General features: G+C 37.9%; 1 protein-coding gene across 1 annotated transcript; it reads left to right on the forward strand.

The window, feature by feature from the left end:
• Nucleotides 1-1,322: 1,322 nt before the first annotated feature.
• On the forward strand, nt 1,323-6,647 carry LOC141831730 (pyruvate dehydrogenase (acetyl-transferring) kinase, mitochondrial-like). The gene is made up of 6 exons (XM_074719137.1): nt 1,323-1,712; nt 2,800-3,058; nt 3,240-3,420; nt 4,435-4,582; nt 5,556-5,766; nt 6,305-6,647. Exons 1-6 carry the CDS (start codon nt 1,464-1,466, stop codon nt 6,361-6,363), a joined length of 1,107 nt encoding a protein of 368 aa, XP_074575238.1. The 5' UTR covers nt 1,323-1,463; the 3' UTR covers nt 6,364-6,647.
• Nucleotides 6,648-12,352: the final 5,705 nt, after the last annotated feature.

Here is a 12,352-nt window from a genome sequence, read left to right on the forward strand (position 1 = left end):
TTTATTGGGACCCAACATTATAAAAAAAATTTATTGAGGTGTTGAAGCTTATAAAAAAAATTAAATTCTTTTGCTAAATACATGTATATCTTATAGAATATTATTAACTATACCATGTAGCTTCAACATATATAAATTTTTTAAAATTAAAATTAATAAAGTCTTATTTACGTTCAACAATGTTTCATGAAAGATTAAATAATCTAGCAATTTTATCAATTAAGAAAAACTTATTAATAAATTTTGAATATAAAAATTTAATTAATAAATTTATATCTCTAAAAGTTAGAAAATTAAATTTTATATAAAAATCTAATTTTAAATTAATAAGTTAGAAAATTAAATTTTATATAAAAATATATTTTATATAAAAGGATGAAAAGGATGAGGAAAAATTTTATATTTAAAAAAATTATATTAAAGGTCTAAAAAAAATTTAACCTAGGACCTCATGAAATCTTGAGACGGCCCTGCTTTACTGTCTTAGGTCATACATAGACATAAGGATTTTTAGTATTTAGAATTGATGATCTATTCAATCTTTATCTTCGTCATGCCATGCTAATGTTTTGTTGAAATTTGTAGATACTCATGAGAAACAAAGTAAAATAAAATATATATAAAAAAATAATTTCTAATGGCCATGGCACATTAATAGCCGTTGATGTTTTGTTTTTGACTCGATCATAATCCAAGCTTTTTGGGTAAAACAAGAATCCAAGGTTTCAACCTACGACAGAATCTAAAATAGAATCTTGACCACGACCTACCTCTGTTCACGAGGCCCTGCTTGCCTCAGATTCACGATTGACTTATATGAGCAAATTAAATCTACGTATATATTATAATAATTATGAAATATATATTTGTTCGATTTAAAATTTAGTACTTAAATATAAAAAAAATAATATCACATAGTATATTCGAGAGTCATTATGTCATCGGACGGATCCTTTGATAAAAACAAATACAAAATGATGCCCTTTATAATTTCGATAAAAAAGATTATCGTTCAAAAATCAAAATGACGTGCCTCATTAAAATAAAACATTAAGAGATCACTAACCTATTTTTTTATTTCCTAAAATAAATTTATTTTAATAGTATTGCAACGAGCAATTCACGGACGACCCCTCGATATGTTTACTATTATCCAAAGGCCCATTTCGAGTGTGGATAAGAGGACCATTTTGAAAAAAAGAGAATTGAAGTGTTGCGTTTGCATAAAAGGGCCGGCTCGATCTCGTGGCTGTCTTCGTTCTGCCCATCTCCTCCACTAATAATCCCCTCCAGAACAGAACAGAACAGAACAGCGCCTTTCTTCTGCCTCCTCCGCTCTCTCTCTCTCTCTCTCTCTCTTTCGATGCCTTCGCCTCCGTAGCTCGTTAACTCCGCCTTCGGACGTTGATTTTCTTCTTCGTCGTCCTCTTCCTCACCTCTGATTTGAGCTTTTTGGCCACGCTATGGCGGTGAAGAAGGCGGCCGAGTCGTTCTCCAAGGCGCTGGCAGAGGAGGTGCAGCGATGGGGAAGCATGAAGCAGAACGGGGTTAGCCTCCGGTACATGATGGAGTTCGGAGCCCGGCCCGACCAGAATAACCTCCTCATCTCCGCCCAGTTCCTCCACAAGGAGCTCCCGATTAGAATCGCGCGGAGGGCTATTGAGCTGGAGTCCCTGCCCTTCGGCTTGTCCGAGAAACCCGCCGTGTTAAAGGTAATTGAGATTTTCTTTCCGCGGGGTTTCTTGTTTCGAGATTCCCGTTCTCCCAACTTTCCTGTGAACGGTTTGGTCGGTGTTGGTATCGGCAGTGGATGCGCGTTCCTGTTCAAGATTCCGACTCTTTTATGCAATTGCCTGTGGAATCTGGCTTCTTTATTGCAATTTTGAGGAATAAAGACGCTTTGGTTGTCGGGGACCTTCCCCTTAATTTATTCTGAAACTTCGTCATGGAATCTCGTGTTACAGACTTATACCAATTGAAGGGAAAGATTCAACTGTTTTTTGATGTTGCCGTTTGTTTTGATATTTGATCGCAGGTCATTGGATTTTCTTCTGGCTCCATGCCTCGACATGTATTTTACCGTAGACAAACCCTCACCTAAGGCTGCTTACATTCAGTTCCGGGGAGATAACTGTATTAAATAGGCTTGTTTGCAGCATTTTTTTTTTTTTGAGATAATACTTTAATTAACACAGAATGGAATGCCCGAGATAGAGCGACGGTAGGTTTAAGAAATTCTGAGGTGCTAGCTAGGTTTGAAGGTCTCTAAAGTTTACAGCTGACTCTCTTAAACACATTTTTATACATGTTTTTGGTTGTTCAGTATGCATTTGTTTATGTTTTTGACATTCATTTTCCCCTTCTGCTTGAATCTGTATTTTAAGAAGGTTTTGTTTATGACCGTATCAGATGCCATATGCTACTTTGAGCTATTTTTATTTTCGCTCATGCTTACTTGATATACGCTTCTGCATTATTTGGACATGTGCCAAGCAGAACTCGTGGGACATGATCCTGCAATTGCCATTTTGCTCTCATAGCTACGCACTGCCCAGTGAAAGGTTTTTTAGATACATTGTAATGCAAGCAATTCTTGCAAAGTTGCATTAGGTTGATGACCATAAAATAATGATTTTTTTTTCATTTCATTTTGGCTTTTCCTTCTTTATGGCCTGTATATTTTAGTTAAATCACAAAATTAACTGAAAATTCATCACTATGAAATGTTGTATCCTTGAATATTAAACTTGAGTACACGCTAAATTTTTCAAGGCTGACTTTGACATCCCTCTTTTTAAGGTCAGAGATTGGTATCTGGATTCTTTCCGTGATCTCCGGTCATTTCCCGAAATCAAAGACACAAGCGATGAATTAGCTTTTACCCAAATGATTAAGATGATCAAGGTGAGGCACAACAATGTGGTACCAGCTATGGCTTTAGGAGTACAACAGCTAAAAAGAGACCTGAAACTCAAGGTCATGCCAACAGAACTACAAGAGATTCATCAATTTCTTGACCGTTTTTACATGTCAAGAATTGGTATTCGCATGCTTATAGGTAAAACAAAAAGCATTTTCATAATGCATTAACTACACTGTCCTTTGTTTCCAGCATGATGTGTGTGTATTAACTATATGGAAGCACAAATAAGCATGATCTCACTGTTTAGCCAACCTCAAGGAAAAGTTGAAGTGGTGATAAGGAAGCTCAAAACTCACGATATATTTGTTAAATTCAGGGCAGCATGTGGCGTTGCATGATCCTGACCCAGAACCAGGCTGTGTTGGACAAATAAACACTAGACTTTCTCCGATGCAAGTTGCACGAGCTGCTAGTGAAGATGCTCGCTGTATCTGTTCCAGGGAATATGGGAGTGCTCCTGAGGTGAATATATATGGAGATCCAAATTTCACCTTCCCGTGAGTGTTACTTATAAATTCATTTATGCTAATTGTTTATCATTTTACACGAAGCAACTTTTTAGAGACTTTCAATTGGTTGTTTTCCCTTTAATCTCTTGATTTTGATCTGTAGTGATATCAGATTAATGTGTGTTAAGTGTACAATCGTTAGGAAAACTGCTCTCCTGGCTAATGACTCAGTTTCCTTATTTGATTTGTTTCCATTTCTGTCCCAACTTTGGTCCACTTCTATCTTATCTTTTTTCTGGTCCATGGGCACTTATTCTTAAGTACCAATGGTAATGTCACTGTATGCAGTGATCCATAAGCTTGGACTTGCTTTCCATATAGTATCTGTGTCAAAGCTAGAGTAGTTATGGCATGACATTGCATAATAGCAATTCTAATTGATGATATACCATGCCAATTATGTACTGTTTTGCAAGTTGATGATGTTTTTTCCTGTATGAAATATGTTCTGCCTTCACTTGGCCCAACAATAAATTCCATTGAGAAAAGAAAGTCAGGGTTGATGCACTTAATGAAAGCAGTGGATGATTTTAATTCAAAGACTACTAGGTGCCTCTTAGCTACTCTGTTCCTCACGACTACTCTGCATCTCCGGTGTAATTTTCCAGTTTGCTGCAATATCCTTTTAGGGAAATATAGGAAGATAATTGACTTACTTAGTTGGGACATAAACCACGCTTCTCAGCCATTGCTCCAGTCTGTTTTCCTTTTTCCTTATATTGCATTTGTTCTCTTGTTCAAGTGTTGAGGGGCGTAGTGAGCCAATCCCGACAAGTAAAGCTAAATACAACAAAAACAAAAAGGAAGCAAGCAAGGAAGCTAGCCTATTAGCAATAATAGCCAAGGAAAGCAATAAGTCCCAATCCTTTCATTTCAGAGTAATATGATGATAACTTTGTTTTTGTTTGAGGTTCACATTCTTCCTGTATAAATAATTTTTTGATGATATCGTATACCTATGACTTATCTAATTATTGCTTTCAACTTGTTACTGTGGACCAGGTATGTTCCTTCTCATTTGCACCTTATGGTCTTTGAGTTGGTAAAAAACTCTTTGCGTGCGGTTCAAGAATGTTTTATGAATTCTGATAAGGATGTCCCTCCTGTTAGAATTATTGTTGCCGATGGGATTGAAGATGTTACAATAAAGGTACAATACCAATAAATACTTAATCTTCAGTTACTGTTATTCTGCTTGCTAAGCAAGATTGCAAGACTTCAAGAATGAGAAAGGATTAGTTGAATATTTATGCTGTCTTGGCAAGTTACAGAATTTGTATTTAACTCAGTATACTAGGTACTCTAGAAAATAGAAAGGGCAGTCCGATGAACGAAACTCTTGTCAATGCGGGTCTCAGGGAAAGGTTGGATCACATTGGGTCAATTGTACGCAATCTTATCTTGCATTGCAAGAGATTTTTTTTGCAACTTGAATCTGTGACCACAAGGTCACATGGTAGTGACTTTACCATTGTGCCAAAGCTCCCCTTCTAGTGAAGAAGAAAGATATGAATTTAAACTATATTTTCTTTGGGAATTCTTGACAGTTACTGATGTCGTGCAGGCAGTTTTGATATCTTGAAATGTGTTGATATTGCGGAACCACCAGATGTAGATTTGCAAGACACAGAATAATTATACATTGAAGAACATAATTGGACTAACTCCTCACTCTTTAAAGTGGTTAATCAGATTTATCAGAAAACCATTACAAATGATAGTTAGGAAAGTTCTCAAATATTTCACGAATTTGGGGCTCGTTGCCACCGGTTACTTTTAAACCAGACAATGATTATGTGAAATCCAAGAGTCTTCCACTTTGTCTATATCTGACCATATGCATACAAGAATATGTCAGAACCTGTTGAAAATCTTTTTCTGCCAACATGTATATCATCATCTGCTGTTGATACAAGTATAACACCCAGATAAATGCAAAACAATTTTCTAATTTTTCTAATTTATCTTCTTCTCAATATGATTAAATTATATCTGATGGTATTGTTCTGTTTGTTAATACTCATGGTTCGAGGAATTTCTTGTTCCATATCAATCATCTAGTTTTTCTAGCTTTGGAATAATGTTATATAATATAGATCTTGATATGCTATCAATTATTGCAGATATCAGATGAAGGGGGTGGCATACCAAGAAGTGGTCTTCCAAAGATTTTCACATATCTCTATAGCACTGCTAAAAATCCAGTCGAGGAAAACTATGAAGGAAGCTCAGATGGAGTAATTATGGCTGGTTATGGTTACGGGCTTCCGATTAGTCGTCTCTATGCTCGCTATTTTGGTGGTGATTTACAAATTATCTCTATGGAAGGATATGGTAACTCCAATTCTTTCTGTATGCAATACTTAATCTCAAGTTCAATTTGTGCTGCTTGAATTCCAATATGGCTCATTCATTGCCAATTATGTTGGGCTTCTTAGAACTTTCATGGGAGAATCAAAGAATTAGAGTAGAGTTCCATCTTCAAGTTTGGAAAGAGTCTACTATTGGCTAATTCATTTATATGTTGTACAAGCCAGGGAGGCTTCATTGTATCTTCTTGACAAGAATCTAATTCTTATCTCAATAGTCCAAGCTAGCAAGGCCTCATTTGCCTCAAGGATATGGATCTTGAACTTCAAGATCACCCAACATGACAATGAGGGATGGAAAGTAGTATAGAAACAAAATTGTAGTTGTCAGTCATTTCAATCAGTTAAGTTGAGAACATGACACTTTTTTGTTGAATCAACAGGCAGCAACAAATTTTTCATTGATTTAACTTAATCTTAGTAAATCTAACTTAAACAAATTGCTTTTTATGGTAAACCTCACTGTTAATGTTTTCACTGAGATTTCTTGCTTCTCTACCCAGGGACGGATGCTTATCTTCATCTCTCACGGCTTGGAGACTCGCAAGAACCCCTTCCATAGGGTCAATTCTTGCTCATTAAGAAGTTATCAATTGTGGATCCACTTAGGTTGCAAGTTGCAGCTGCTGATTCAACCTATTGTAGGAGCTCTACAAATGATCTTCGGCCAATCACCCCTCAGAATCTTGATGGTGAAGGAATAACATGTGTGCATAAACTTTCGCTTCTTGCATCTCGCGAGTTCTTTGTGTTAGCTTTCATGCCCATTTTTATTCTTCTTTCTGTCCAATTGTCTACTTGCTGGAAAGGTACTGAACCTAAATTCCACGTTTCTAATTCAGGATATGAATCAGAAAATTGTCTCTAGAATTGTACTAAATCCTCATTCTTTAAAGTAGTTGATTAGATTTTTCAGAAAACCTTTGCAAATAATAGTTAGGAAGGTTCTCAAATCTTGCGATAGACAATGATTATGCCAAATACAATGAATGGGTGTGTTATTAGAGTGGAACATTGTTATGTAATTAAATTTATTTTATTACCAACTGATCCCTTAGATAGAACTCCGCCTGTGATAAGTTTACCTTATCATTGCCGGTCCCAAGCCCGGATAAAGGAGGAGAGTTGCGTTAGGTTGCCAGCCAGCGTTAAACTAAGGCAAACACTCATGAATGGATCCATTAAACTATTGTGTTAATGCTAGGATGTTCCCCGGAAGGAACGCGTTGCAGGGTCCGACTGTAACGTCTCGGCAAGGACCGCTACATCTCCATGAGAACTTGGGTGTAGTGTTAAATGAGCAAAAGTTCTCACACCATAGGTTGGGTAAGAATAAAAATTATAGGAAAATTAATAGTCTAAGATTTGGAACATGGAATATAGGAATCCTTACTGGTAAAACAATGGAGGTAGTAGATACGATGATTAGGAGAAGAATTAGTATTTTGTATGTACAAGAGACAAAATGGGTAGGCGAAAAGGCAAAGTTGATAGAGAACTCGGGTTATAAGTTATGGTACACAGGGAAGAGTAAAACAAGAAATGGAGTTGGTGTTATTGTAGATAGTTCGTTAAAGAATGAAGTTGTAGGAGTAAATAGAAAGGGAGATAGAATTATAGCTCTCAAAATAGTAGTGGAGAAAAACACTATAAATGTAATTAGTGTATATGCACCTCAAGCAGGATTAGATGAAAATACCAAATCAAGGTTTTGGGATGACCTAGATGAAGTATTACAAAATATTCCATCAAATGAAATGATTTTAATAGGAGGTGATCTAAATGGACATGTTGGAGTGAAAAATGAGGAATATGAGAGGGTGCATGGGGATTATGGGTTTGGAACAAGAAATGAGGAAGGTAAAACTATACTAGATTTTGCAATAGCATATGATCTTATACTAGCTAATACGTTTTTTAAGAAAAGAGAAGAACACTTGATCACATTTAAAAGCGGGAATAATAAATCGCAAATTGACTTTCTTATGGTTAGGAAGAGAGATAGAAAGATTTGTAAAGATTGTAAGGTCATTCCTGGAGAAAGTTTAACTACCCAACATAGGTTAGTAGTATTGGATATACGTCTTAAGCATAATATCCATAAAAAGAAAATATCCACTACTTCTAGAATTAAGTGGTGGAAGTTGAAGGATGAGAAACAAAACATAATTAAGGAGAAGGTAGAAGGACAAGTATTAGGTGAAGTATACGGTGACCCTACTACGACATGAGATAAAATAGTATCAAAGTTGAAAATAATAGCCAAGAGTATACTCGGCGAGTCAAAGGGGCATGTACCACCAAGTAAAGAATCTTGGTGGTGGAATGAGAAAGTACAGGAAAAAGTGAAGGAAAAACGAATAGCCTATAAGAAATTATATATTTGCAAGAATGAAGAAAATTTAAAAAAATATACATTAGCTAAGAAAGAGGCTAAAAAAATAGTGAATGAAGCTAAAAATACAACTTTTGAGCAGTTATATCGAAAATTGGATACAAAAGAAGGAGAAAAAGACATTTATAAAATAGCTAAAGTGAGAGAGAGGAAGACAAAAGATATTAGCCAAATAAGATGTATTAAAGATGAATGCAATAGGGTATTAGTAAATAATGGAGAAATAAACGAGCGGTGGAAGATGTATTTTCATCAACTTTTTAATGAAGGTGTAGGTGATTAACTTAACTTAGGTAATTTAAGCAGGTCAAATAAGTATAGAAATTTAAATTTTTACCGTAGAATTCAAATTTCAGAAGTAGAACAAGCTTTAAACGGAATGAAAAATGGAAAAGCCGTTGGACCAGATGATATCCCGATAGAGGTATGGAAGTGCCTAGGGAAACAAGGTATTGAATGACTTACAAAATTATTTAACATGATATTGAAAACAAAGAAAATGTCAGATCAATGGAGAGTAAGTACTCTAATTTCCTTATATAAGAATAAGGGGGACGTACAAAATTGTGCAAATTATAGGGGCATTAAATTAATGAGTCATACCATGAAACTTTGGAAAGAGTAATAGAAAAACGATTAAGGAAAGAGACTATGGTCACCAAAAATCAATTTAGGTTTATGTCTGGTAGGTCGACAATAGAAGCTATACATCTTCTCAGACAACTAATTGAAAAGTATCGGGGGCAAAAGTAAGATCTACATATGATATTTGTTGATTTAGAAAAAGCTTATGATAGAGTCCCAAGGGAAATTATATGGAGGATTCTAGAAAAGAGGGATGTTAGCGTAGTATATATTGAGCTAATTAAGGATATGTATGAGGAAGTAACGACTAGAGTGAAGACTTCAGGCGGATTAACTGAATCATTTCCAATAAAGATAGGGTTACATCAAGGGTCAGCTCTAAGTCCTTATCTTTTTACACTAATCATGGATGAACTTACTGGACACATTCAAGATACCGTACCATGGTGCATGTTGTTTGCAGATGATATTGTATTGGTAGATGAGACACGTGAGGGAGTAAATGCTAAATTAGAATTTTGGCGAGAAACACTAGAAGAGAAAGGTTTTAGGCTTAGTAGAGTAAAGACAGAATATATGGAATTTAAGTTTAGCAATATTGAACGTAATGAGACAAGTATTAAAATAGGAGATGATGAGTTGTCTGGAACTGAGAGTTTTAAATATTTAGGATCATTTTTGCAAGCCGATGGAGGAATTGAGAGAGATGTCTTACATAGAATACAAACAGGATGGTTGAAGTGGAGGAGAGCATCAGGTATTTTATGTGATCGTAAAGTGCCTCTAAAACTTAAAGGAAAGCTCTATAAAACGACAGTTAGACCTGCCATGTTATATGACGCTGAATGTTGGGCTATGACTCGAGCACATGAGCAAAAGATGAGAGTTGCGGAGATGAGGATGCTAAGATGAATGTGTGGACATACGAAGAATGACAGAATAAGAAATGAGAGCATTAGAGAGAAAGTTGGAGTTGCATCTATTGAGGAAAAACTCCGTGAGACACGTTTAAGGTGGTACAGACATGTACTTAGACGACCGATAAATGTTCCAGTTAGGCGGTGTGAAACTATGACAAATACGCATATCAAACGAGGGTGAGGTAGACCAAAAAAGACTTGGTTAGCAACAATAAAACAAGATAAAATTTATTTAAATATAAATGATGATATAATAGGAGATAGAGCTCAATGGCATAAAAGGATCCATATAGCCGATCCCACTTAGTGGGATAAGACTTGGTTGTTGTTGTTGATCCCTTAGATAGATGTAGAGCCGTAAATGAATTGGATGTTCGTAAACAAGTTTAGTGTTTGGAAATAAATAAACTTGTACATTAGTGAGTTTGGTTCATTAATATTTGTGAATAATTTATAAATAAAATTATTTTTAAAAATAGTATATATAAAAATATTCATGAATAATTTTGAAAAAATTGTATATTCTTTTCAAATTTAGTATTCATAATATATTAAAAAGTAAAAAATATATATATATATTTTATGAATATATAAAAAATTAATATAAATTATAAGAATAAATAGTCGAGTTCAATTAAAAAATTTTATGAACAAATTTGAGGTTGACTTAAGCTCAATAAAAATTTTAATAAATGAATTTGAATACAATTGAGTTAGACTGGAATAGACTTATTTATTTTTTGAATAAGTAAAATATATATCAAAAAGTTCAAGAGTATTGAAGAAATTATTATTCTTAACCTTTCAGATATCTTCTTCGTCTTGGGACGGCAGGCGAGAGGTGATGTTGGATGCGCACGGGAAGAAAATACTCGAACAAAGACGGAATTAATGATAAAATTTAATTTCTTCGTTAATTAAATTAATTAATTTAACGATCGAAATATTAATCACTACAAAAAAATAGCCAATTTGCGATGAATTTTTGGGACGAAATATATTCGTCGCCAATTGGCAACGAATTTTGGGACGAAATTTATTTTCGTCGCAAATCTGCAACAAAATTTGGGACGAAAAGAGTATTAGTTGCCGATTTAGCAACTAAAATAATTCGTCGCCAAATTCGTCGCAAAAAATAATTCGTCGCCGAATTCGTCGCAAAATTTGCAACGAATAAATAATTCGTCGCAATTTGGCGACGAAAAATGAAATCGTTGCAAAAAAAGACAGTATCCTCAAATGGCGCTGAAATATTGCGACGAACACGTAATTCGTCGCCAATTTGGCGACGAACAGGCTGTTTCGTCGCCAAATTGGCGATGAAAAAGAAATTCGTCGCCAAATTGGCGACGAAGTTCTGGTTCGTCGCCAATTTGGCGATGAAAAACCCTGTTCGTCGCCAAATGGGCGACGAATTACGTGTTCGTCGCCAAATTTTAGCCAAAGATATTGTTCCGCGCCAAAATTCGACGACGAACACCGAATTCGTCGCCAATTTGGCGACGAATGCTAATTTTTGTCGCCGAATCGGGGACGAAAGACCTTATTCGTCGCCAATTTGGCGACGAATTTTGCGACGAAAATGTTTCGTCGCAAATCACTTATTAAACCCTAGATCCGGTTCTTTTCCTTTACGCGCTCGCGATTTCTTTCCTCTCCTCTTCGCCGACTTCGCCGACTGCGCTCGGATCTCGCCGGATCTCGTCGGAAAACCCACGATTTGGCCTCTGGATCTCGCCGGAAACGACGGGTAAGCATCGTCCTCCCTTCTTCCTCGTTTATTTTTCGTTGTGGGTTCGGTTTCGCCGCCGGAGTGCACCTAGCCGGGCGCGGGCCGCCGCCGGTGCGCGGCCGGCCGCTGGCGGCCGCTGTCGGCCCCTGCTTGGCCCTGGCCGGGCGCGGGACGCCGCCGGTGCGCTGGCGGCCGCTGGCGGCCCCTGCTTGGCCGTGGCCGGGCGCGAGCCGCCGGCGATCGGCGCGGGGAGGTGGCGGCCGGCTCCAGGTGGTGCTGGCCGGGCGCGGGGAGGCGCCGGTCGGCGCGGGGACGTGCTGGCCGGCCGCGGGAGGCGCCGGTCGGCGCAGGGAGGTGGTGGCCGGCGCGGGGAGGTGCTGGCCGGCCGCGGGGAGGCGCTGGCGCCGGTCGCGCGGGGAGGTGGTGGCCGGCGCGGGGAGGTGCTGGCCGGCGCAGGGAGGCGCTGGCGTGCGCGGGGAGGCGCCGGTCGGCGCGGGGAGGTGCTGCCCGGCCGGGGAGGGCGCGGGCGCGGTAGGCGCTGGTCGGCGCGGGGAGGTGCTGGCCGGCGCGGGGAGGTGCTGTCCGGGCGCGGGGAGGTGCTGTCCGGGCGCGGGGAGGCACCGGTCGGCGCGGGGAGGTGCTGGCGGGGCCTGGCCGGTGCTTGCATTGGTGTAGGATACATGATGTTAATTTAGTTTAGTGTGTTGTATAAATATTACATAATTTTTAAGATACATGATGTGAATTTAGTGTTGATTAATTTTTGAATATTGTTTTTGCAGGTTTACACGTTTCGTGAATTCCAGCATACTCCTGCTTTGAGGGCACGCGGTCCTACGTATACTTCTGCTTTCACCTGTTGTAAGTATAATTTTGTTATTGTTAATTGATATATAAACATGATTACTACATTTTCTAT

The sequence above is a fragment of the Curcuma longa genome, chromosome 7, assembly GCF_044706935.1.
Source record: "Curcuma longa cultivar G26 ecotype Majalengka, Jawa Barat chromosome 7, ITB_CL_G26_1.1, whole genome shotgun sequence".
Lineage (NCBI taxonomy): Eukaryota > Viridiplantae > Streptophyta > Magnoliopsida > Zingiberales > Zingiberaceae > Curcuma > Curcuma longa.

Coding starts and splice junctions, on each gene's coding strand:
- LOC141831730 (XM_074719137.1), top strand. CDS start 1,464: ATGGCGGTGAAGAAGGCGGCCGAGTCGTTCTCCAAGGCGCTGGCAGAG. Junction 1,713..2,799: donor AGAAACCCGCCGTGTTAAAG/GTAATTGAGATT, acceptor CCTCTTTTTAAG/GTCAGAGATTGGTATCTGGA. Junction 5,767..6,304: donor TATCTCTATGGAAGGATATG/GTAACTCCAATT, acceptor TTCTCTACCCAG/GGACGGATGCTTATCTTCAT.